The sequence below is a fragment of the Sminthopsis crassicaudata genome, chromosome 1 (assembly GCF_048593235.1).
Source record: "Sminthopsis crassicaudata isolate SCR6 chromosome 1, ASM4859323v1, whole genome shotgun sequence".
NCBI lineage: Eukaryota > Metazoa > Chordata > Mammalia > Dasyuromorphia > Dasyuridae > Sminthopsis > Sminthopsis crassicaudata.
Window position 1 is genome coordinate 674522198 of NC_133617.1, and position 25931 is coordinate 674548128.

General features: G+C 54.9%; 1 protein-coding gene across 1 annotated transcript in view; it reads left to right on the plus strand.

Moving 5' to 3' along the window:
- Window positions 1-25931, plus strand: part of STAB1 (stabilin 1) — a 49685-nt gene that overhangs the window by 21320 nt on the left and 2434 nt on the right. The window contains 40 exon segments of the mRNA XM_074282691.1: window positions 251-346; window positions 1314-1412; window positions 1750-1797; window positions 2009-2139; window positions 2650-2761; window positions 3082-3159; window positions 3309-3410; window positions 4163-4270; window positions 4624-4758; window positions 5029-5157; window positions 5333-5389; window positions 8901-8984; window positions 9386-9581; window positions 10159-10254; window positions 10378-10423; window positions 10556-10617; window positions 10834-10959; window positions 11238-11311; window positions 11571-11645; window positions 11893-12012; window positions 12430-12477; window positions 12960-13037; window positions 13309-13455; window positions 14184-14324; window positions 14604-14663; window positions 15235-15411; window positions 15600-15686; window positions 16241-16387; window positions 17304-17369; window positions 17528-17693; window positions 19908-20057; window positions 20600-20704; window positions 22839-22946; window positions 23205-23398; window positions 24147-24291; window positions 24378-24511; window positions 24639-24801; window positions 24879-24988; window positions 25102-25221; window positions 25389-25535. Of these exon segments, the coding sequence (XP_074138792.1) occupies window positions 251-346; window positions 1314-1412; window positions 1750-1797; window positions 2009-2139; window positions 2650-2761; window positions 3082-3159; window positions 3309-3410; window positions 4163-4270; window positions 4624-4758; window positions 5029-5157; window positions 5333-5389; window positions 8901-8984; window positions 9386-9581; window positions 10159-10254; window positions 10378-10423; window positions 10556-10617; window positions 10834-10959; window positions 11238-11311; window positions 11571-11645; window positions 11893-12012; window positions 12430-12477; window positions 12960-13037; window positions 13309-13455; window positions 14184-14324; window positions 14604-14663; window positions 15235-15411; window positions 15600-15686; window positions 16241-16387; window positions 17304-17369; window positions 17528-17693; window positions 19908-20057; window positions 20600-20704; window positions 22839-22946; window positions 23205-23398; window positions 24147-24291; window positions 24378-24511; window positions 24639-24801; window positions 24879-24988; window positions 25102-25221; window positions 25389-25535 (4467 nt within the window).

Consider the following 25931-nt stretch of genomic DNA (forward strand, 5'->3'; position numbering starts at 1 on the left):
CCAGCCACAGTTTGTTGCAGGGAGGGAGGGTCAGACAACAGACCAGAGTAAAGGGCAGAGTCAGTTCTGAGACCCGGAGGCAAAAGGTAGCTCCTGGAAAGAGGTGATAGAAGGCTTTGGATGTGGAAAAGGAGAAGGAAGGAAGTTTTCCCTGAGAAGCTTTGATGGAGTCTTGGGGAGAGGCATGGGGGGAAAGTGGGACATGGGGGCAGAGCCCCGCCCTGACTGGCGATGACTGCTCCCCCTCCAGAGTTCTTGTATCTGCAAGTCGGGCTTTGCCGGGGATGGCTATGAGTGTAGCCCCATCAACCCATGTCTGACCCACAATGGCGGGTGCCACGTGTTGGTGAGTAGAGGGCCCGGGGCCTGGCGGCCTGACCCTGCCACCCTGGCCCTTGGGGAGGTCCGCGGTCGCTTCAGTGACCAGGGAAGGGCGAGGCTCTGGGGCGCTCATCGTCTGTGTTTGTGTGTCGGATCCCGTCTGCCAGCCTGGCCCTTGCTTCTCAGAGTGGTTTTCCGCAGAGAGGGGTCTCTCCCCACTGTGCCGGTGCCTGTAGCTCTGTGCCTCGGTTTCCCCATCGTTGTCTGGCTCTGTGAGTCCGTGCTCCCTCTGGCACGAGGAATGGCAGCTGACGCCGCCAGAGGCTTTAAGGCCGGCAAAGTTCTTTGTCAACATGATCTGGTGCCCCCACAGCCAGGCTGAGGCTGCCTCCAGGTGCTGAGATCACTCCCCGCCTCCTAGGGAGGAGGGCTTTGAGGGTCACAGAAAACAGAGCCTCTCTCCGTACCAGAGGCGGGCTTGTAACCTGGCTCCCCCTGTCCCGGGATTGCGGCCCATCCAAAGCTGCAGATGGCACTGAGGCGGGCACTGATGGAGAGGATCCCCAAAGAGCCGCAGCCTGTGCCAACATGCCCTAGGACATAGGGACCCCAAAGAAGGGAAAGGACCTTTGAGATCATTTACAGATGAGGGAAGCCGAGGCCCAAGTGGGCGGTGAGCGCGTCCAGGTCCTCTGACCCTCCTTCCACCACAAGTTGCCTCCTTGTTTGTTAAGACTCAGTTGCTTCATCTGTATAATAGGAATAGCAACCAGCCACGGGACTTGGTTTACATAAGAAACCACTTTACAGTCCTTGAGGTGGCGCAGAGTCAGCACTCACACAGAGAGGAAGCCGTTCCCCAGCTGGTATGGGCGGGGGTGGGCAGGGCCCGGCCACTCTGAGCCCGCCGGTGTGAGTCTCCCTGGCGCCCAGGGCTCGCTCTCTCTGTCTGCCTGAGTCTCTGTGCCCCCTCATGGGTCTTTGTGTCTCAGGCCACGTGCCGGCCCCGGGGGGACGGAGCTCCGCCGCTCTGTTTGTGCCCAGATGGCTACGGCGGGGATGGCTTCACCTGCTATGGGACCATCCTGGAGGTGAGTGGGCCCTGAGCGCCTGACCAGGCTCCTTCCTTCCTTCCCTACCACGATAGCCTTGGTGGGGGCTGGGGGTGGGGAGGATGAGGCCCCTGGCCTGGAGAGGACTGTAGCTCCCCATCAGATAACAATCAGTGGGTCAGTAGCCCTAAGGCCTGGCCTTGGCTGTGGAGCCAGGGCCCTCCTGGGCCAGGCGCCTTGGCTCCATCTCCCTTAGAGGGGCATTCCATCACAGGCACTTGGTCCTGGGTGGACGGAGGGTCTGAGCTGCTCATGCCTGTTCCCCGCCCCCGTCACAATTTGCTCTGGCCACAGACCACCCCTGTCCTCTCTCTAGGAGCTGAGGAGGAATGACCACTTTGCTGAGTTCTACCAATGGATTAAGGTAGGAGTGGGGGGGGGAAGGGAAGGGAGGGATCCTTTGTGTCCAACTCCCAAGAACCAGGCCCAGCCTAGATGTTCACCTATGACCTGTCCAGAACTAGGGTCGGAGGGGGAGACCTGGGGGCTTCCCCTAATTTCCTACATGCTGTGGCTATAGCTCTCAGAGGGAGCACTGACCCCTTTGTTTACTCCCATGTGTGCTCTGGCCCTAGAGAGCTGGCTTCGCCCTCCCTGCCAGGGGCAACTTTACAGCCTTGGTGCCATCCGAAACTGCCATCCAGAGCCTGAGCCCCGAAGACAAGGCCTTTTGGCTGCAGCAACAACAATTGTTGCATCTGCTCAGGTATGGGGGAGGGGCTGCCCCACCTGGTCAGAGAATTCTAGATCATAGCCCCCTAACTGGGACTCAGAAGGGACCTTCGAGGCCATCATGGATGAGGGGCCTGAGGTGAAGCATCTTCCCAAAGTCCGTACAAGTGGTTTGAACCCAAGCTTTGTCACTGGAATCCAGGGTAGGGAGGCAGTAACCGGGCTGGAGCCTGGATAAGACTCGTCCCCCAGCCCTGGTTACCGGCTCCCCTTCCACTCCAGGTGCTGACCACAGCCTCTTCCTTCCCTTCCCCTTCCCTCATTCCCTATCCTCACTGAAACTGGAAGGCCCAGGAACTAGCTGAGGCTTCTGCCTTGTGGAGCTTGCCTCTGGCCAGAGCCTCTCAAGCTCTCTGATGTGTCTCTCTTCCAGGCTTGTCTTTCTTTGCCCTCTATCTTCCAGGAAGTCCTTTGAGCCTTTGGAGACTCCTTCTCCTGACCTTTGTCACTGTTTCCCCCTCCCTTCCCCCTCTCCCCTCTCCAGGGCCCACTTCCTCCCAGATGCTCTGACCACTAGGAAGCTGTCTGACCTCTTTGGACAGAAGGTGATCACCCTGAATCCACCCACACGCTGGGAGATCAGCAACAGCAGCGGGGTGAGACTTGGGTCGGTCTGGCAGGTTCATAGCATTTTTCCCCTTCAAGGTCACCAGGATTTTGAGGTGGGGAGGCAGGGTGGCCCAGAACAAGGGCTAGAACAGGCCAGCACCCACAGGGGCCACAAATTGGGGGCCCTCAGAAGGGAAGAGGAGGACCGTGACTCAGGGTAACGGCCCCATCCTCTGCGGGCTGGGCTCGGGCACCGGCGTGGGGCCCCCGGGGGCTAACTGAGCCTCTGGTGCTCAGGGTGGGCATCCGTGTGTGTTTCTGCCTCCCTCTGTTCCTGTGTCTGAGTCTCTCTGATGCCTTTTCTCAGAACATCACCATCCAGAATGTGAGTCTGGCGGTAGCCGACATCCTCGCCACCAACGGGGTCCTGCACATCCTCAGCAAGGTCTGTTCCTCTACCCCAGCTCCCCCAGGGAAGTCCCGCCAGCCCGTCTTTGCGGGGCTCGTTCTGCCCCCCAGACCTGCCCAGCAGCGACTCCTAAGCTGGGGGGGGTGCCGAGGTCGGCCGGGCTAGCTCAGACTATTGGTCCCCAGGTCCTGCTGCCACCTCGGGCGGATGCGCCCCCTCCCAAGCTGAGTCTGAGGCAGCAGCTGGATGCCATGCCTTCCTTCAGCATCTTTAAGGAGTTGTTACTGGTGAGTTCTGCCTGGGGTGGGCGTGGAGGACAGAGGGAAGGTGACTTCTGTGAGCATGGAATGGGGAAAGAGCCCTCAGTCTGAGGTCAGGAACAGAGTGGAATCAGGGCTTGACTGGAAAGCAGGATTTCTAACCAAACGAAATTTCCTAATTGTGTTTGGGGGAGGTTGGTTTCCTCCATAACGGTGCATCTTAGATTGTGTGTTGGGACATCATGCCCCAGACTGCCAAAGACTGGTCCATGAAACAAAAAAGGGGAGTCTTGCTTCAGAGTCAGGACTGGACTGGGCGGCCTCTGTCCGCCGGGCTCTGAGCCTGTGTCTGTGCTGTCCGGGATGCTTTTAACCCTCAGCCATCCCCGGGAGACTTTGACTTCCAGGGCTTCCCTCCCCCGCAGGGAGCTCTGCTCTCTAGGTCCTAGGGGATGCAGTGAGCAGACATTTCCAGGAACTTTGGTGGAGGTGGGGAGGTGGGGATTAAAAGCCAGGGAGAGGGCTGCGCAGTGGTGCACTTAACCGAACCAGGGAGTAGATTCCAATCCCAGCTGTATAACTGACTTCTATGCGATGGCAGACATGGTTTCTGCTCCTGAACCTCAGTTTACCCAACTGTCCAGGGGAAAACTGACCAAGCACTAAGACTCCTCCTGGTCTGGTCTGCCCGGAATCCTTAGCCCATCATGGGACAGGGGTCTTCCGAGGGTCTCCCCCCCCAGTCACGCTGAGGTTAGCCTCCCCCTCCTTCTCCCCAGCGGTACCGGCTGCTGTCCCAGATTGAGGCCGCTGCCAAATATACCCTCTTTGTGCCCACAAACGGCTCGGTGGAGGAGTACTGCCTGAAGGCCAATCTGAGCACGCTGGTGAGTGAGCAGCCGGCCTGGCCGAGGGGCGGGAGCGGAGGGACCCGGGTCTGCGCTCCGGTAGGAGTGAGTGAGCTGCCCGGCACAGCCTCTACCTGCCTCAGTTTCCTCCTCTGTAAAATGGAAGTAATATTTACAGGCTTGTGGTGAAGAGCGAATTTATTAAATACTGTATGAGTTCCAGCTGTCGTTATCACCCTGGGGTTTGTCTGCTTGTGTCTGAACATGCAGGTCAGCAGGTCAATAAACGGCCTGCTCTGTTGGGCGGCGGGTGAGCTGAGGGTGGGGGGGCGGCGCGGGCCGTCCCTGGGTCACAAGCTGAGCCTCCTCTCCTCTCACTCCTCCTGCTGCAGGACGTGGAAACTGTGAAGCGCCACGTGCTCCTCGGCGAGGCTCTCGCCCCGGATGCCATGCGGCCCGGGATGCACCGAAATTCCCTCCTGGGCTCCTCCTACGAGCTAATCTTCTACGTTGGGGAGGGGGGCCTGGTGAGTGCAGCCCCGCCCCCGCCCACAGAACCGCACCGTAAGGCCACCGATCCTTCGGCTCCTCCTGGGGGGCTGAGGAGCCCAGTCTCCTTCAGGGAGACCTCCAGACCCAGTGCGCTTAGCGGTGGGACCCCTCCTCCCGTTAGCTCCTCCCCCTCCCCCTTTTTTGGACTCAGACAAGATAGAGCCCCCAAATGGAAACTGGGCTGGAAGGGGCTCAGTGGGACGCCAGGCTGCAGCCCCTCCCCCTCCCCCTCCTCTCTCTCCCAGCCCCAGGTGAACCAGGTCCCGGTGGTTGGTCCCACGCTGAGGCCCCAGGGGGGCGTCGTGCTCGGCTTGGGCGGGGTCCTGGCTGAGAGGACCAACATTTGTCTTCGAGCGCTTGAGAAAGCGGTCAAGGTGAAGACTGTGGATGGGAGAGGGGCGGACCAGGGGAGGCGGGAGTGACCGGCTCATACTGGGAGGCGGGGGTGGTGCCGGAGGTGTGGAAGCTCCCGTCCCCGACTGGACTGGGGGGGGGCAGCCACCCCAAGTGCTCTCTGACCCGTGTATCCTCTTATTCCGGGGCCCGCAGAAGAAATGTGGCAGCTGTGAGCGGAGGTACCGCTGTTCTTCCGGCTACAAGATTCAGGTAATTGTCGGGGAGGTGAGAAGTGGCCTGCGGCTCTGTCGTATTCACTGATTCCTCCATTCGGTGTTCTAAAGTATGTCTGTTTGTCTCCCTCTCTCCTCCTTTCCACCTTCTCTCCTTCCCCCATCCCCCTCTTTTTCTCTCTCTTTTCCTCTCTCCCCCTTTCTCCTTCCTCTTCCTCCCTCATTCCAGCTCTCCCTTTCCCCCTCTCCCACCACCGCTGAACATTTGCTACGTTCAAACTTATGCTAGATAAATGAGTAACTTCTGAGTCAGGCTGTCAAAAAACATTTATTTATGCCCCGGGCGCTGTGCTAAATAAAGCTGAGGACACACACACACACACACACACAGAGAGAGAGAGAGAGAGAGAGAGAGAGAGAGAGAGAGAGAGAGAGAGAGAGAGAGAGAGAGAGAGAGAGGCAAAACACATTGTAATTGGTTAGGGAAGGCTGGATAGAAAATGTGAAGGCCAGGCTTCTAGACTGAAGTCTCCCCCATTCCCAACCCCAACTTGCAAGCAACCTCCCTATAAGAGGTCACCAATCCTCTGATTGCACACTCAGAATGAGAGGGAACTCACTACTTTATAAGGCAGCCTGCTTCCTTGTGGATCCAAACACCTGTCCCCAAGTGCACTTGTTTCCCTTTCCTTCTCTGGGTGTTATTTCCCCCTCGATACAATAGGGGTGGGGGTTGATCTTGATGGTCTTTGAGGATTCTGTTCTCCATTTGGTACCCTGGAACCTAATCATAACTAAAATAACCTAATTTTAAGGCTCACAAAGTGACACTATCTTTTTTATCCCCCCAACATCAAGCGAAGTTTCAAGTGTTGTGTTTCTCCCACACACACACATAGAAATGACATGTTTGAAGATATGTGGTTAGGCGATGTCACTGCTGAGATAGGAACCCGGCTCTTCTGTGTCTTATCCATCACAGCATTTGTCTCATGGACACAGAAAGTAAAGGATAATATAAGGGAACAGCTGTTAAGAGTAGTTTGTGAAGTGAATGAATGGAGAGCTTTGAATGCCAAGCTAACAAGTAAACATTTTATTTTGTGTGCCCTAGAGAACCACTGAACAAGTTTAAAAAAAAATTATACTGAATTTAACAAACACCAAATAAAATGGGCATTTTTATTTGCAAAGTACAACAAAAAAGGCGATACAGAAACTGTAAGCCTCTATTATTTGTAGCTTTTATTTTTTGAATTATCACTGAAGATTTTTGAATAAGGAAGTCAGACCTGTATGACAGCCATGTCACTCAAGTGGGTCAGGAAGGCTTGAGTTCAAATTCAGCCTCAGATACTTCCTAGCTGTATGACCCTGAGCAAGCCACTTAACCCTGTTTGCCTCAGTTTCCTCATCTGTAAAATGTACTGGAGGAAGAAAAGGTGAACCATTCTAGTATCTGCCAAGAAAACCACAATGGGATCATGAAGAGTTGGACCCAACTGAAATGACCCAAGGAAACAAAGTGTTCTTGGAAGACAATTTGATTAGTTCTATGAAGTACCAATTGAGATGAGATACACGTGGGCCTGTTACATAGTCAGAGAAACATATTTCCATATTTAAAATCGTTCCTGGCGATGCCTCCTCTGCCATCTTGGTGCGTGACTCTGGACCTGGCGCTGTGGAGGAGCCACACAGGACCACGGAGTCTGGCCCCATTAGTCTGATCTTTCTGCCGTCTTCAGCCATAGCTCCCAGTGTTTGGAGAGTCAAATAGGGGAGGGGGAGAGAGGGAAGGAGGGAAAGAGAAAAGGAGGGGGAGCGGAGGGGGGATAATAGAGAAGAGAGAGAAAGAAAGAGGGAAGGGAGAAAAAGAGAGAGGGAGAGATAGAGACACCCAGAGAGAGGAGGAAAAGAAGAACAGGAAGAAAAAGTAGGGAGGGGAGGGAAGGAGAGACAAGAAGGACACGGGAGAGAGAAGAGAAATTGGGGAAGGGAAGGAAAAGGAGACGGCCCGGCTGCTGAGCCCGCAGCGCTGCTCAAAGGCCGGGCTTGCCGCCCTTTCATTCCCCCGGGCGGGCTCAGTCGCCTTGGCGGACTGGCCTGGGAAAGCCGGAGGGGGCGGAGGGCGAGACCCTCTCTCCTTGGAGCACCGCTGCTCCGAGTGGCGAGCCAGGCTGCTGGGGTCTCCCGGAAGGGGACGGCGCGCGCCGCCGGTGTTTGTTCCCCTTTGGACTAGGATGCTCCGCTGCTCTTCGCTCCGGGAGCACTTCCGGTCTCTCCCTGAAGCAGCGGCCCGAGCGGCCCCGAGCTCGCCGTCCGGGACTAGCCCTTCTCCCCCAGGGCTCTGCTCCGAGGAATTTCTCCTCTGCCTGGAGAGCTCAAGCCCCCGGGCGGCTCCCCTTTCCTGGCCCTAGGTGGCGCCAGAGAGCAGCAAGCCCAGCCAGCACCCGAGGCCGTGGAAACTAGGGCCGGACTCCGGGGCCGGGCCCGGGGCCTCCTGCCCTGTCCCCTCCGGTCTTTACAATAACGACAGCTCACTGACTACCCGGCCTAACCCGGTCCTTCCGACAGCTCTGCCAGGAGCGTGACCGGGAAACTGAGGCACGTGGCCTGCCAGGCTCACACAGCACAGAGATGTCTGAGGCCGGGCGTGGGTCTGGAAAATTTCCCTTTTATTTCATTTTTAATACCAATTCTGTCCTTCCCTCACCTCGATGAGAAATCCGGAAACAAACAAACCGCAAAACTTTACAAGCGTGCAGCCTCGCAGAATGAGTGTCTGTTGTGGTGAGTCACTGCACTGGTCAGGGAGCCTTGTGCAATTGATCATCCTGCAGTGGCTGTTACAGTATCAGCTCTCTCTGCATCAGTTCATTCAGTTCTTGCCAAGTTTCTCTGAAGTCCTCCCCTCATCACTTATGAAACAGCAGCATTCCGTCCCAGTCTTGCAGCACAGCTTGTTCTGGGGCTCCCCGCGAGGACTGTCCCTCAGCTCCCAATGCTTTGTCACCACAGAAAGCTGCTTTAGATATTTTTTGTACACTCAGATCCTTTTCCTCTTCTTTTGCTCTTTTGGGAGAATAGGCGCAGGAGCATTATTGCTGGGCCGGCAGGCAAGCACAGCTTTTTGATACCCCCTCCCCCCAATATTTCTAACTCCTGTGATCCTGCCTTTCTCTTTTGTCATATTTTGTTACTTTCATGTTTATAAGATTTAAAGGTTTCTTTCTCTCTCACCCCAGTCTTTCTGTCTTAGTTTATTTGTCTTAATTTATTACTGTTTCTGTTCATCTTTCATTATTTCTGTCTATATACCTTTCTCCTGGTCTATTACTCTTTTCTCCCTCTATCTTGATTTATCACTACTATTTTTTGTATCCGGAGATCTCTGTCTCTGTTTCTATTTCTATCACTGTCTCTCAGTGTCCTGATTTCTTTTAGCCCAGTGTACGTCCTCCCCTCTTTGTTTATATCAAAGTTTCTGTTCGAGCTGCACGTCACCCTTTGACTAACTCCCTTCCTTCCCCTTTCGGTATTTCTAGAAAGGCCCCAGAGAGAGCTGTGTCTACTTGTCAAATGGAATTCGGACCATAGGCTGCTACTACACGTGTGTTAAGAAAAAAGAGGTTTGTCCCACGGTCTTCCTCCATGCTGTGATCCGGGACAAGAGAGGGCGTGGCTAGGGATGACTTGGGGAGAGGAAAAAGGGATAAAGGACCTCAGGAAGACTCTAGACCCGGTGTGTTCTCCCCCCTAGTGTCTTGTTTCCAGGAGGTAACCTTGTCACTGCTGGAGGAGTTAAGGGCTGACTCAGCCCATTCTGAGACTGGGGACCCCTCTTGTGAGCCCTGGGTTGAGAGTTAGAAGATGAAGCCTTCCTTGTATTTTGTTGTTTTTAACTGACTCACCATGTAACTTTGAGCAAGTCCTGGTTCCCGCTCTGAGCTTCTGTTCCCAGCTTTGCATGAAATGACTGAGCTGACCCCCAGGAAGCCTCTTATAATTTATCACTTACATTTGCCCTCAGATCCCTGACTGCTGCCCTGGCTTCTTTGGAACCCTTTGTGAGCCCTGCCCTGGGGGTTCAGGTGGTAACTGCTCAGGCCATGGGCAGTGTCAGGATGGCCTTCTGGGTAACGGAGAGTGTCGCTGCCACGAAGGCTTCCATGGCACTGCCTGTGAGGGATGTGAGCTGGGGCGCTATGGGCCCGACTGCGCTGGAGGTAAGGGCTACAGTGGGGCAGGCTGGGCGGCTTACGCCCTTCCTAAGCTCACTTTGCTCCTCTATGTCCTGTGGGAAGAAGACTCATGTCATGACCACTGAGGGTCTGTATGGGACAAAGAGGAAAGGAAAGGGGGGAAGAGGGAGGGAGGGGGAGAAAAGGAGGGAGGGAGGGGGGAAAAGGAGGGGGAAGGGAAAGACAGGAAAAGGAAAGGAGGAGAGGACAGACAAAGACAGAGGAAAGGAAGGAAGAAAGAAGAGGAAGAGGGAAACAAGCAGGGAAGGGAGAAAGATAGAAACAATCAGACAGAGACAGAGAGAGAGAGATCCTTCTGTGTTCTTACCTGTTCAGGAGGGTGGGACAGGCCAGTAGGACCCACAGTATAACCCCAGAGAGTTTGCATGGCGAGGTAGGACTGTGTGATCCTCCTCAGTGATGGCAAGTTCTTGCCAGGCTAGGCAGGGGTGGGGAAGGATGGGACTGGAGAGGGGTGATAGGATTCCTGCCCTAATCCCTAGAACTCCATTTGGATGGGGGGATGGGAAACCACCAGATTTCTTCTCTCTTCCTCCCCCAGTTTGTAACTGTGGCCATGGGATGTGCCAGGATGGGCTGCTGGGGGATGGGAGCTGTAGCTGCAATGTGGGCTGGAAGGGCCCCCTCTGTGACCAAGGTGAGGGGTGGGAGGGACGGCCTTGGGAGGGTGCAGTGGTCCTCGGAGGGCTGTGGGGAGGCTCCATCTTGGGTCCTTCCCCCATCTGGGCTGACAGGTGACATTGCTCTAATCTTTCTCCAGAGAACACAGATTCCTTGTGCCCAGAAAAATGTGACCCTTTTGCCAAGTGAGTGAACTCTGAGGCTTGGGGGTGTCAGGATAGCTGGCAGGGCAGTTCTGGGTTCCGTCCTGGGGGGCTCCCCTCCAGCCTGAGTTTGGGGGGCTGGGAAGTGACTGAGGCCTGCTTCTCTCCTTCCAGCTGCATCAATGCCTCCTGTGTCTGTTCTGCCGGATACTCTGGCAATGGCACCAGCTGCTCAGGTCCTCAGGATGTCCGCCAAGCAGTGGTCCTTTAGCCCCATGAGATGTTTCCCTGCCATCCCTCTCCCCACCTCCCTCAGACCTGATCCAGGCTGCCCCACAGTTCCTGGCCCAGCCGGGCCCAGCCCCTAGTTCCAACCTATCCCTGGTCACCCTTTTCTTCCCATCCCTGACTGCTATCCCTGCCCCCTCCCCTGCTCTCTCTCCCCTCCACAGAAGTGGACCCTTGTGCCCAGGATCACGGTGGCTGCTCCCCCCATGCAAACTGCACCAAGGTGGCCCCCGGACAGAGGACGTGTACCTGCAAGGAGGGCTACGCCGGTGACGGGGAGCTGTGTCTGGGTGAGCCGCCTGGGCGAGAAGTGGGCTGGGGCTGAGCAGGAGGGATTGAGCTATGGCACAAGAAACAGCTTCCTGGGTGAAGGCTAGAGAAGGAGGCCGGGGTTTCCTCTCCTTGGAAGAACAAGGGAGAGAGAGAGAGAGAAAGGGAGGAGCACAAAGGCTGAGGGCGAGGGGGAGCCTGTGGGAGGCTGGACAGCACCCGGGGACAGGCCTTCTGGTGATCCTTCCCCTCCCCTGGCTGCCCTTCTGCCCTCCCCCCTTTGCCTTCCTCCCCTTAGAAGTCAACAGCTGCCTGACCAAGAATGGTGGTTGCCACACCAGGGCCGAGTGCACCCCCACAGGGCACAGTCAGGTCAGTGGCCTGAAATTGGTGGGCATTGCGCTGTCCCTCAGAGTGGGAGCGGGGGTCACCCAGACTCTTCCTCTGCAAGCACGCAAAACCTCCTTTTTCCCTCTGGAATTTAAGGTTGAGCCCCCCCAAAAAAATCTCCTTTCCTTAGATTGGAATTTCTGAGGGGAGGGAGGGAGGGAGGGGGTTTCCCTCTTAGAGTAGGGCTTCCCGAGGGCAGCAGCCCCTGGAAGCTCACACTGTGTGGGGGGATGGGGTTCAGGTGTCCTGTAACTGCAGACCTGGTTACACCGGGGACGGAATCCAGAGCTGCGACCCCATCAACCCCTGCACACAGGTGGGTCCAGTCTGGAGTGCTAGACTTACATTCTGTATCGGGGAGGCCCAGGCGCGCTGCTCCTCGCTGCAGCTGGGGGGTTCCAGGCCCTCTGAGGGAGGGGAGGGGGCGCTCTTCTCCAGGACTCGGACAGAGGGAGTGGGTGGGTCTTGCTGGTACAGCTGTTCCAGGTCAGAGGAAAGGTGGCCTTGGAGGGGTCCCCATTGACCCACCCCTTCCTGGGCCATTCGGCTCTGTTCTCCTCCAGGACAACGGAGGCTGCAGCCGCTTTGCTTCATGTAACAACACAGGGCCTGGGGAGAGGACCTGCACGTGTGGCGTCACAACTGTGGGCGACGGCTTCACCTGCCGGACCAGGATAAGCCTGGTGAGAGCTCTGCAAGGCTTGAGCCCCTCACTGAGCTCTGGGACCCTTTGCCTCGGGCCAAGTGCCCCGTTCCAGTCTGGGGCCCCCCGCCAGCACTGCTGCTCCCCATCCCCCACATTAACCAGGGGAGACAGAAGGAGATGGGGGGCTTGAAATCAGGAGAGCTTGGCTTCCATTCTGCCTCTAACCCATGATCAACAGCAGTTATCTCATTTCTGGGAGCCTCAGTTTTCTATTTGAAAAATGAGTCTCAGCCTAGGGTCCCACGCTGCCCCTGGTCCACACTCTGCCAACCTGGCCTCCTCCTTCTGATCTGTCAGCCCCGACCCTAGGATGGACTTGGGGCTGTGGGCATGGGCAGAGCATGTGGGGGGAGGGGGGAGGGAGCCAGAGTCAGCTGTGTGCTCCCCTCCCCAGGAGCTGCTCCGGGACAAGGACGCTGCCTTCTTCAGCCACTACTTCATGGTGAGTGGGGGGTAGAGCTTCTCCCCCTCACTGAAGCCCCCAGGGATCCTCCCTTGTTGTCAGCAGGTCCCACGACCTTTCCCACAATTAGCACCCTGACTTCCCACAAAGCTGACCCCCCTTGAAGGCAAAAGTTTTTCCTTTCCTCCCCAAGACCCCCTCTCCACTGGAGGCTTTCTGAGGCAGGGCCCCTCCCTTTCCCTTGGACCATGGACTCACAAGGAAGGGGTCATGACCCCAACATGTCCCACCCCCTCAGAGCTCAGGCCAAGGTGCTGACTGGCTCCTTGACCTTGAAGAAGATCCCAGGGCTGGGAGGGATTCTGGTTCCTCCCCGCCGCTGACTCCCCTCCCCCTCTCTGGAGATGCACGTGCACACAGCGACTGCTCCAAAGTTCCCCTTGTCCCCTCTGGGTTCTGGATCCCAAGCTGGGCCAAGGGCACAGAACCCACGTCCCACCGTCTCTCATCCTCCCTCACAGGAATATCAGGAATTGAAGGGTGATGGACCCTTCACAGTCTTTGTCCCTAGAGAAGATTTGATGAAGAACTTTAGCCGGGTAACTCTGGAGGAAACCCCCTCTTCCCCTCCCCCCCCACCCCGCACTGGGCAGGGCCAAGCTGGGCCGGGAGAGTGAGGCCGGAGTCTGGGTGAGGCTTCAAGCCTCCCCCAGCTTTTCCTCTCCTCCCCACCCCCGACTCTCCTTGTGGGGGGCTAGTTGGGGATGGGGAGGGAGTGGGGGGATAAGTGAAAGAGTCTGTGAGGGGGGATGGCTGGACATTTGTCTCAAGGACAGAGGGCTGGACGCAGTGTTCTTTCTCCGCCTCCAGAGAGAGCTCTCCAAGTTCACCGACCACCGGCAGCTCCTGTTCCGGTACCACACGGTCGGGTGTAAGCGCCTGCTGACCCAGGACCTGCTGGAGGCCGGCTATGTGACCACCCTGTCTGGCCACAAGCTCCACTTCAGCCAGCGTGAGGTGAGGGCAGTAGGGGGCACGGGGGGGGGGGGCTTTGGGTGACAGTGGGACAACTGTCTTTGAAGTGGCACAGCCCCGGGACGGAATCCGGAAAACCAGGCTCCAGAACGGGCTCAGCCACTGACTAGTGAGTGACCTTCCCTGAAAGGAGTCTTTTTCCCCATCAGCACAATAAAGGGTCGTTCTAGAATCAGGGGCTAACAGGGGGCCCATGAAACTGTTGTTAAAGCTGGTGCACAAGGCTGCCCACTATCACCATTACTATTCAGTATTTTATTAGAAATGTTAGCCTCAGCAATAAGAGCTGAGAAAGATGAAAGGAATAAGAGTAGATAATGAGGAAACCAAACTGTCACTCTTTGCAGATATGATGAGATACTTAGAGAACCCAGAGATTCTACTAAAAAAACTATTAGAAATAATCCCCACCTTTAGCAAAGTTGCAGGATACAAAGTAAACCCACATAAAAATGGGGGTGTAATCTTGACAACATGATGCGGGAAGGGGTTTCCCCAGACTGCCCAAAGGGTGCCCGCCACAAAGCGTTACCCCTCTGGCTCAGGCGATGCTTAAGGTTTCATCCAGCTTCAGCACCTGTGATCTTTTACAGATTCCCCCCCTTTACCTTTCCCCTCCTTCTTGGATGGCAGCTGGGTTTCTAGTGAACCCTGGGGTGGGGGCAGGAGCTACCCAGAGCCCCCCGCGCCACCTCTTGTGTTCCCCACAGGGAAGCATCTATATCAATGAGTATGCCCAAGTGGTGACAGAAGACCAGCTGGGGGTGAACGGCGTCCTCCATTTCATCGACAAACTGCTGCTGCCCCCAGAGCTGGTGCACTGGACCAATGACTCCTCCCTGCCTCCCAAGGTACGGAGAGCAGACAGAGGGGCCAGAGAGCGAATGGAGGGCCTGGTGGCAGTGCAGGGGGTCCCGGGCAGGGGGTTCCAAGGAAAGCCCAGACCTTGAGGCAGGACTTCAGTTCCCACGGCAATGTCACTGCCTGTAACTTCCGGCCCACATGTCCAGGTCTGGTGTGGGAAAAGCGTGTTGCAACTGGCAGGGTCTGCACAAACAGGAGGGGCCCTTATTTCACTCGTGCTCATGTCTGTTTGCTTTGTTTTGTTCTTTTGTTTCATTCATTTCCAGCAAAATATCACAGAAGCAGCTCAGAGCTGGGGCTACACGATCTTTAGCAAACTTCTGACGGTGAGCTCACAAATGTCTGTCTGTCTGTCTGAACCAGGCCTTTGGGCATCAGTCTGCATGTCTGGGAATGGCAGACATCAGTACCTGGGGGGGAACAGGGGGGCCACTCCATGCCTCAGTCCGTCAGGCGTTGATTAAGCATCTGCTCTGGAAGCTTGGGATGTACATGAGGTTGTCCCCAGGCCCTGGAGGAGCGTACGTTCTGACAGGACTCTGTGTGTGTGTGTGTGTGTGTGTGTGTGTGTGTGTGTGTGTGTGTGTGTGTGTGTGTGACTGAGTCTGTGCAGTCTGATCCAGGTCGGCTTATGGCGGGTGAAGGGTCAGCGCCTGAGCCCAGAGAGTGGCTGGTTCTCTTCCCTGGACCCCAGAGATGCCGCATGCCCACCTTCTGCCCATCCCACCCTGGCCATTGCCCTGCAGAGGAAGGGGGCCCTGAGCCTGCTAGGGTCACCTCCCTTTGCCCAGAGCTTCCTCCTCCTTCCTGTCCTTGGCAGCCCGGTTTAGGGGGTGTCTGGGACCGGGGCCAGGGCCCTCTCCTCCCCGCTGTGACTAGGGTTAGGGCCTTTTTCAGACGGCCAGGCTGCTCCCAATGTTCCATGACAAGGCTCACCAGCCCCTCACCGTCCTGTGGCCCACGGATGAAGCCTTGAGAGCCCTCCCCCCCGAGCGGCAGGCCTGGCTCTTCCACGAGGACCATCGGGATAAGTTGGCAGCCATCTTGAAGGGCCATGTGATCCGCAACGTCAAGGTGAGACGGGGAAGGACAGACGCCTCCTTTCTTCTTTGAGCCTGGTGAGCCCTTGCCCTTGGAGACCCCCCCAGGAAGCATGCCTGTCTTAGAATAGGGTCTGTCTGAGCCAGGGCTGGGATGCCTCGGCTGTCTGGCTACCATCCATCCCTTGTGACTCGGGCTGCATTTTCTCTCTTCTCCCTTAGGCTTTGGCTTCTGACATACCCAACCTGGGCGAGCTCCGAACGATGCACGGCTCCCCCATCTCATTCTCCTGTAGCAAGACCCTCCCCGTAAGTCAGAAAGCTAGAATAGGGCGGGGACAGAGCCTGGCCAGGATGCCCCAGAAACCCGGGGCTCCAGGGCTCCAGCTGTGTTCCCGTGGGGCTAGGAGAGAGGGAAAAAGAACCAAAAAGGAAGAAGAATAGGAGGCCTTAGGGAAACCTGCCCCCCAGAGCTTGCTGTCTGGAGAAGGTGGAGTTCCACCCAGGAATCAGGGAGAAGTGGATGAGGCAGAAAGCCAAGCTGGACTGTGCTGGAGAAGGGGTCGAGGAAGTCTGAAGGAAGGCTGGGGAAGGAGAGAAGGCTTCCTGCTGGGGGTGGAATGACCCTCTCACCTTGCAGCAGACTTCTCTGATGTAATTTCTTTATAATGGTCTTTGGCATAGCATGAAAGCAGTGTCATCGTTCACAAAGCCCTGTCCCTCACACTTCCAGGAATGCTGAAGGAGTTGTGGGCCTGGGTTCCTAAAAGGGCTTTGGAAGATGGGCAGGATGTGGATATGGAGGGCAGGAAGTACCGGCCAGGAGAAGTGGCTGTATTTCCTCCCCATCCTTCCCCCTCCAGGGTGACCTCTTAGTTGGCGAAGGTGAAGCTCGGATCGTGCAGCGACACATGGAGTTCCTGGGGGGCATCGCCTATGGCATCGACCAGCTCCTGGAGCCAGTAGGGCTGGGCTCCCGCTGTGACCACTATGTCAAGGAGCAGCTGTCGGTCAGAAGAGCCGGGGGCTGGTGGGGGGTGGGAGTGGGAATTGGGGATGGGGAAGGATGGATTATTTATGCTGATTTGAAAGAGGCCTTCTTCAGGGACCCCAGCTTTAGAGCTATCTGTCAGGTCTGTAGTTATCTTACAGATGTGGCCCCCAAAGACTTTCTTAAAGTCCCATAGGTAATAATCAGAAGGGCTGGGATCCCCCCCCCCCAAGTGTGTGAGAGACTGGTAAGGTGGGATGGGTTTGTGGCAGGAAGGGGGCCCTCTGAGACTTTGAGATCAGAGAAACAGCAAAGGAGGCTCCTATCAGGGTCGGAAGTGGAGCGGGGGGGGGGGGGGCAGACAAGGCCCTTGAGGATGGACCTGGGGATTAGAGGAGGATGCTGTGGAACTAGTTTATGGGGCTTGTAGGTATGCTGTAAATTTTGTTTTCCTTGTAAAAAGCCCTTGTGAAACCCCTTCCCCTGAGACCTGAAAGGAGACAGGGTGGGGAGCAGTGAAGGAGGCCTGGGCAGGCTGAGGCTGAGTCACTCATATTAGAAGGAGCAAAAGGGGATGAAGGGAGGAGGGTGCCAAAGCTGCCCGTAAGGCACTGAGCTGAGGCCTTTGGGTTATGGGGATTTTGGCTGTGTCCCTCACAACTTCCTTCTTAAGGAGAACATAGTGGAAAGAGCCCTGAATTTGTATTCTGCAGACTTGCATCCAGATCCTCATTCTGCTTCTCATTATCCGTGTGACCAAACATTTCTGAGACTCAGTTTCCCTCTTTATTAATTGACAAGTAGATGATCCCTGAGGTCCCTCTAAATTTTAATAACCCCACAAACACACAAGGGTACTGAGGGGTTGGGGGCAGGGGGTGGAGGTGAGGAAGCCAGGGAAGGGTCACTGAGACGTGTCCATCTCTCTTCTTCAGACGTTCCGACAGTACTGTGGCTCGTGTGTCGTGCTGCCCCTTTGTCCTGTAGGATACAAAGACGAGGTGAAGAAGGGGCCGTGGGGGGGGGGGGGGGCGGGAGCGGCTGGTCCGTGTCTAGCATGTGTGGAATACAGGATTGGGCTTCCCGAGGGCAGATCCCGTGCCTCCACCACACGCCCCTCCGGCCCCTCTGATGCAACCGTCTCCTGGCCCGTTTCTAGGGTGAGATTGAGCACTGCTTGAGGAGGCCTTTCTTTCCGCGATACACCTATTATGACTCATTTTCGTTCTCCCGAAAGTCTCCGAAATTCGGCTGTCGTCGCCGTTGCTTTGCAGTCACCTGGAAGCCAGCTTGTTGCCGGGGGCACTATGGCATCGATTGCCAAGGTTGGACACCTGCAGCGCACCTTCCACGAGTCCTCTGCCCCGAAATCTTCAGCTCCTCCACTTCAGATCCACACTGGACCCTCCCTCAACTTCCCAAACCCTAAATCAGGGTCAAGAGAGAGCGAGCGAGAGAGCTGAGAGAGGGAAGTAAGGAAGGATAGGGAGAAAGAAAGAGGAGAGAGGGAAGATAGAGAGATGAAGAGACAGAGACAGAGGGACAAGAGAATCAGAGACATATACACAGAGAGACAGAGACAGATAGAGACAGAGAAAGAGAGGGAAGGAGAGAGAGAAGGGAGGGAGAGAAGGAGGAAGGGAGAGAAACAGATAGCTAGAGAGAGTAAGAGAGCTGAGAGGGAAGGAGGGAAGTAAGGAGGGAGTAGGAAGGGAGAAAGAGAGGAGAAAGAAAGAGGAGAGAGGGAAGATAGAGAGATGAAGAGACACAGAGACAGAGGGACAAGTGATAGAATCAGAGAGAGACATATACCCAGAGAAACAGAGACAGAGAGACACTGAGAGAGGGAGGGAAGGAAGGGGGATGGAGAGAGAGGAAGGGAGGGAGAGGAGGAAGGGAGAGACAGATAGTTGAGTGTGTGTCTGCGTGTGTTTGAGGAAGAGGAAGAACTCTCCATGTGTTACATGTCTAGGAAATGAGAAACTCATTTGGATATGGAGAAGAAAAGCATCTCAGGGAGGGGAAACACTGGGGGTCAGGGATGAGGGGAGGCTTCCTGGATAAAGGTCCCACAGAGCAGAATCTGGGAGAAAGGAATGCCCTTGGCTCCCCACACTTTTCCCAGTCACTGCCTCTTGCAGCCTCTGCCTCTCCACCGTGTTCCTATTCATTCCAGGCTAGGTTCCTTGGCACTATCCAAAGCCAAGAATAAAGACTGGATGATTCAAGGATAGGGTAACTCTGGTTTGAACCCATTGTCCTGCCCAGATCAGGCTTTCTCCTCCCACTTTCTGAGTGTGGCCCACCGCTCCTGAAGTCTCCCCACATCCACTAAGTTTCTGTCCTACTCCATTTTTCAGAATAATGCTCCCACTCTTAGTTGTGGAAATGAAGAATCCTAGATTTGCAATTAGAGTAAAATGCTAGTTCTGCTCACTAGCTATATACAGCTCTTCTCTCCAAACTCCATTTTGGTATCTGTACATCATTTATCACCATAGCTAGCACCTACTATATGCCAGGACCTCTGCAAATGGCATCTCATTTTATTCTTATAACTTTGGGAGGTAGTGCTAGTATTACCCCCATTTTACAGATGGGGAACCTGAGGCAAACAGGTGAAGGTCACACAGCAAATATCAGGGAGCCGATTCTAAGACTTCTAGGCTGATTCCACTTCTGATTCTAAATTGGAAAGTTCCTGGCTGCTGCTGCTTTTTTCCCTGAAGCAATTGTGCCCAGGGTCACACAGTGTTAAGTGTCTGAGGTCACATTAGAACTCAGGTCCTCCTGACTTCAGGGCTGGTGCTCTAACCACTGTGCCACTTCACTGCCCCCAGTTCCTGTCTTCTTTTTGGGACATTCAGCCTTGAGGGTGATGCCCTGTTTTCCTGAGGAGAGTGGCAATTGGTACAAATGAAGCAAAAGGAAATTCTGGGCTTAGAGGGAAGTTTCCCAGATTTGGAGTCACAGGCCCTGATTTCAAGTTCCTGCTGAGTCAGTTCTCTCTGTGGCTCAGTTTCCTAATCTGTAAAATGCAGCTCTAAGTCTGTCCTTTGAGAGAGGCTGGGTGGGCAGGCTCCTCCAACCTTGATGAACAGATCAGGGAGGAGGGAGGAGTCAGGGTGACTGAAACCAGGGTGTGGGAAGGAGAGTGGCAGCTTTACGGAAAGAGGGGGAGCTCAGCCTGGGGGAGATGGGGGGAGAGAGGAGGCAGGTGGCCGGAGCTCGGAACCGAGGAGAACTTGGCTTAGTGACCAGAGCTGGGGCAGAACCAGCGTGATCCCGCCTTGGCAGACAGGGATCTCCAAGGAGGTGGAATAAGGGGCTCAGGCTGGAACAGCTAATGAGAGGCAGACAGTCAGCATTTGTACCCAAGCCGCTTTCCACCATATCCAATACCTCCAACTTGTTCAAATTCATCTTCCCTTGTATCACAGTCCAACCACCTTATCGGTAACTCAGGACCCCAGCTCCCGGGGCAGTCCTCGGAGGAATTGCGGGCCTGGGTTCTAGGACTGACATCTTTTTGTTTGCAGTGTGTCCAGGGGGAGCAGAAAACCCGTGTAATGGCAATGGAGTGTGCGAGGATGGACTGATAGGGACTGGGGCCTGTAGGTGCAACAGGGGTTTCAACGGGACAGCCTGTGAGCTCTGTGCTGCAGGGGCTTTTGGCCCTCACTGTCAAGGTGAGCTCCTCCCCAGTTCATATCCTCCTTTCACTCAGTTCCTCTGAAGAACCTGTTGTTCGCAAGAATAAGTCCCTCAATCTGAATTAACTTTAGAAAGAAATTTATCAAGTCATTTGCTAAAGAAGAGTGAGCTGGAAAAGTGTGATTTCCTTTCTTCTGGGTTCTCAAAAATTGATTTATGTAGGATTTAGACAAGGATACCTCCACATAAACTGCTTGAAAGCAAAGAAGATTGAGGCGGCTATTAGTATGTATAAACATTCATTAAAATGTGGGCAAAGCCAAAACACAAAGGGGATCCAAAAAAGACCTGGATGAGTAAACTCAAAGCATGAAGGTTTTGAATCGGTCCAGGATGTTGGAGAACCCAAAATTCTTTGTGGCCATCTCTGGCACGCCTTGAAAGTTACTGAAGTCAGGGCAACATTCTGTGTTCAAATAATCTCTAGTCACACAGATTTAAACAGACAGGCTTTCTGAATTCTAACTTCTCTCCTTGGTCCATCCCCTTCTGTGACTCCCTCCCTCTGTTCCCCCAGCGTGTGAGTGCACAGACCATGGCCAATGTGACGATGGCATCTCCGGCTCTGGCTTTTGTTTCTGCAGTGAGGGTTGGACTGGGCAGCACTGTGAGACAAAGCTGAGTGAGTATCCCCTGCATGGGTGTCTATGTGCTTACAAGCTTTTGTTCCTCATGGCAGTATGGTGACTGAGTCCTGGGCTTTGAATCAGGAAGACCCAAGCCCAAATCCAGCCTCAGACTCCAGCTGAGTGACCCAGTTTACTTCAGTTGCTTCCACTGTAAAATGGTTATAGTAATAGTACCTACCCCCCAGGGTTGTTGTAACATCCCAGCGCCTGGCACATAGCTAGCAATTGATTTTCTTCCTCCCTGTTAGGCACATGGATACACATTCTTAAACGTCTCTGAGAACACCCTGCATACACCTACATGTTCTTAATTGTACCTGTGAGCATGTTTTCAGACCCTTAGCACATTTACATATAAGGGATTTTGCACAAAGCTTGGAAATCTACTTTGTCTTCCCTCAGGAATGATATAGTGCCCTTCAGTGCCCTTCCCCCAGACTTCCTGGTGAATGAATGATGGGGAGTGAGGAATACATTAGGAGGAGGAGAGCTCAGGCCCTTGGTGGCCCCTTCAGGCTACAGTGGAGGTCCTAGGTATATGTGGAGGCTTTGCTCTAGGCAATGACCATAATTCCTTGGCATTGATTCCCCAGACCCTGCATCCATTCTTTCAACTGGCATTTATGAAGTGCTTAGTTCAGACAAGACTTTGCACCTGGTCTACAGAGATAAACAGGATATAGATACTCTTTTAGGGAAGGTGAACTTTAATAGGGAAAGGAAATAGACACAGAAGGGAGAGTAGGAGACATACAGAAGCAAATTTAAAATTCCCGATTAAACACCCAAATAGAAATCCTGAAAATTTAAGAAGGGGTTAATAAAATTGAAAGTAAAAGAAAATTGAACTAGTATAGGAGCTGTTTTTATGAAAATAAAACAATAGATGAACTATTGATATATTTGATTTAGAAAAAAATCAAATTACCAGAATCATAAATGCAGAGAATGAAAATGAAATTAATTTTAAGAGCTATTTTGCTTACTTATGTCAATGAAACTGACAATTTAAACGTATGAATATTTACAAAAAATATCTACATTAACAGAAGGGGAAATAGAATATTTATTAATCCTATCTTAGAAAAAGAAATTGAACAAGCCATGAATGAACTCAAGAAAAAAATCCCCCAAACCAGATGAATTTTCAAGAAAATTCTACCAAACATTTAAAGAACTAATTCCAATGATATATAAATGATTTGAACAAAATAGGTAAAAAAGAAATTACTACTAAATTCTTTCTATGACACAAATAGGATTTTGATATCTAAACCAGGTAGAGCACAAAGAAAATTTTACACCAATTTCTCAATATTAATGTAAAATCTTAAATACAAGCAAGAATACAGTAATATTTCATAAAGATCATACATTATGTCCAGGTGGGATTTATAACAGGAATGCAGAACTAGTTTAATATTAAGAAAATCATCAGCATAAATGACCAGATCACTAACAAAACCAACAAAAATCACATGATTATTTCAAGAGATGCAGGAAACACTTTTGGCAAAATATAGTGTTCATTCTTCTTAAAAACACTAAAAGCACAGGAATAATTAGTATGTATGTAAAATCAAGAGCAGGCATTAGCTGGAATGGAGATAAATGAGATTACAAGGGCACCAGGCGAGGTCTGCCCAGTTTAGTTTCCTTGGGGAAACTAAATCTCACCCTCCCCGGCCTGACTTTGACCCCTTTTCTTGCCCCAACGACCTTTATGGTTTCAGAGCAGATCTAAGGCTCCTTCAGCCACTGTTACCTTAGCTCATTGTCCTGGTTCCCCGTCCTATCTCCTCTGTCCTTTCTAGCTCTTCTTCCTGCTGCTGATGTCCTTGTTTTATTTTATTATTTTATTTATTATTTTAAAATGTGATTTATCCCCAAAAGAAAAGTTTTACAGCTACCAAGCTGGATTCGTCCTTATGAGAATTCTAGCAAGCATTCTATTTTCAAAGCTTCTGCATTAGACACCTCCTTCTAGGAGGGGGCAGATCTGGAGGCTTGGGGGCAGAGGCCATGATGAAGATACAGGGCTGACAGAAGTGTCCGGGCCAGGGGGGGGCAGGGAGGGAAAACTGGAACCCAAGTCACTGATGCTAATTTTAATGGGGGGGAGGGCAGACGTGCAACCCGTGTGTTCTCCGCCCTGTGATCCTCACGCTGTGTGCCGAGAGGACAACATCTGTGAATGCCACCTGGATTATGAGGGGGATGGCCACAAATGCACACGTAGGTGGGACCCCTTCCCAATTGTGCCCAGGGATGGGGGAGGGGGTCCTGTGAGTCCAACCTGGTTTGGGTCAGGCCCTGTCATGGGGAGGTTCCAAGCCTGGAGGCCCAGAGGAAGAACAGACCCTGGTCCTTCCCACAGGGAGTTCACAATTTGGCTAAGACAGAGGAAGGGTCAGTCTAGGCCCCGTCTGTGGGAAGATCAAGATTGGGATGTCATGTTTATTTACCCTGGGATGGTCCTCCTGCCTTTTCCAGCGATTGACCACTGCCGGAATGGACATGGCGGCTGCAGCCAGCATGCAAACTGCAGCCAACAGGGTGTAGTTGTGACCTGTACTTGTCACCCTGACTATGAAGGTGATGGAGTGTTCTGTCGGGCCCGGGACCGCTGTGCAGATGGCCAGAACGGAGGCTGTAGTGAGCATGCTGAATGCATTAGCACCGGCCCTGTGAGTGGCTCTCAGTTCTGATTCTGGGCCTAGCTCTGATTACTCCCTGGGCCTCAGCCCCAGCTTTGTTCTCTTTCTGTAGTCCTGCTCCTGGGTCTGGCCTCCTGTCCCAGTCCCAGACTTAGCCTTGCCCCCCTCCTGTAGTCCTGCTCCTGGATCTGGCCTCCTGTCCTAGTCCCAGACCCAGCCTCAGCCCCAGCTTTGTTCTCTTTCTATAGTCCTGCTCCTGGGTCTGGCCTCCTGTCCCAGTCCCAGACTTAGCCTTGCCCCCCTCCTGTAGTCCTGCTCCTGGATCTGGCCTCCTGTCCTAGTCCCAGACCCAGCCTCAGCCCCAGCTTTGTTCTCTTTCTATAGTCCTGCTCCTGGGTCTGGCCTCCTGTCCCAGTCCCAGACTTAGCCTTGCCCCCCTCCTGTAGTCCTGCTCCTGGATCGGGCCTCCTGTCCTAGTCCCAGCTTTGTTCTCTTTCTATAGTCCTGCTCCTGGGTCTGGCCTCCTGTCCCAGCCCGGTTTTCCCCTGGGCAGATGAGAGGAAGGGCAGAGAAGCCCGGGTGGGTTCGTTGCTCAGAAGTGGCTTCTGCCCCGCCTTCCTACAAAGTTCTCTTCCCTGTTTCTGTTCCTTCCTTAGCCAGGCTGGCCCAGGCTTCTGCCTCTCGCTGCTCTCTCTGGGCTTCTGGAAGCAGAGGGGCCATAAGAGGGGTCTTGGGGGGCCGGGGACTGATGGGATATTGAGGCCACTGGTGCCCCCAGAACACCCGCCGCTGTGAGTGCCGCGTTGGCTACGTGGGGAGTGGAGTCCAGTGCCTGGTGGAGGCCGTGCCCCCTGAGGACCGCTGCCTGGAGACCCCTGGACCCTGCCACCCGGAGGCTATCTGCACCGACCTGCACTTCCAAGGTCCCAGCCCCCTCTCCCGCCGCTCCCCGTAATCTTCCTCACGCCCCCTTCCTGTCTGGGGCCTGACTGTGGCCTTCCGTCCCCAGAGAAGCGGGCCGGGGTGTTCCACCTGCAGTCCCCGAAGGGCAAGTACCGGCTGAGCTTCGGGGAGGCGGAGGAGCAGTGCGCGGCCCAGGGCGCCGTCCTGGCTTCCTTCGAGCAGCTGTCAGCAGCGCAGCAGGTGAAGGGGCGGCGGGGGCGGCAGGGAGCCCGGCGGGGGATTTGGGGGGCGGGGGAGGGGCTGCGGTGTGAAGCCCGGGCGGGTCTCGGTTTTAGCCTCTCCCTCTCCCTCCCTCGCACATTCGCAGCTCGGCTTCCACCTGTGCCTGACTGGCTGGCTCTCCAACGGCACGGCCGCCTACCCCAGCGTGTACCCGGGCGCGGGCTGCGGCAGCGGCCGCGTGGGCGTCGTCACGCAGGGAGCTGGGGGCCGGAGCGCGCGCTGGGACGCCTACTGCTACCGCGTGCAGGGTGAGGGGCGCAGCCCGGCGGGAGCGTGGGGGCGGGGCTTCTCTCCGGGTTTAACTCTCCTTCCCCCCCCCCCCCAGACGTGAGGTGCCGGTGCCGGGACGGCTTCGTGGGGGATGGGAGCGCCGTGTGTAACGGGAAGCTGCTGGACGTGCTGGCCGCCAGTCCCAACTTCTCCACCTTCTACGGGGTTTGTGGGGCGAGGGCCGGCGCGTGGGGGGGGAGGGAAGGGGGGAGGAGACAGGCTCCCTCTGCGGGGGGAAGGCGCGGGTGGGTGCTGTTCCAGCCTCCCCCTCCCCCCAGTTACTGCTGGACTACGCCAACACCACACAGCCGGGCCTGGAGTTCCTGCGCTTCCTCTCCGACGAGCTGATCTCCAAGACGCTCTTCGTCCCCCTCAACTCCGGCTTTGGGGACAACGTGGTGAGCCGGGCCGCCTTCATCTGGTGGGGGGTCTCCACGGGAAGCAGGGAAGAGGATCCGCGTGACGTTTCCGAGCCAGAAGGGGGCGCCGTGATGGGGGGGGCGGGACCGGCCGGGGAGAGGGTAGGGGAGCAGCCCAGGAGAGGGGTGATGATGCTTCCCCGCAGACGCTGAGCTGGGAGGACCTGGAGCTCCACGCGTCCAACGTCACCTTCCTGAGCCTGAACCTCAGTGGGAGCGCCCTCCTTCCGGCCCACTCTGGCCACCGGCTTTTCATCAGCAACGACTCTGCTGGCAACAGTAGCGACTTCGAGGTAAGAGCCTCCCTCCCCACCAGCCCGGCAGGCGCTGGGAGTCCCAGGAGCAGCACTCTGAGAGGCCGAAACTCCCCCGGGGCTGATTCATCCCTGACCCTCGGGAATAGCGGGGGCGTGGCTCCAGGCCAGAACTTCCTCTTTAGGCCGAACCTGCTTTGTGCTTTATTTATTCCCCGAGATAACTGGGGCTAAGTGACTTACCCAGGGTCTCACAGCCAGGAAGTGCAAGTGCGGAGGCCGGATTTGAACTCGGGCCCGACCTCAGGCCTTCCCCCCCCCCTGCCCCCGAATTGCATTTTAGAAAGGATTTTACTTCACTGAAAAAAGATCATCCTTAAGTGTGGGGGCCGCTCCGGGGTTTGTGCACCACTCCGGCCCCCCAGAGGAGAACCT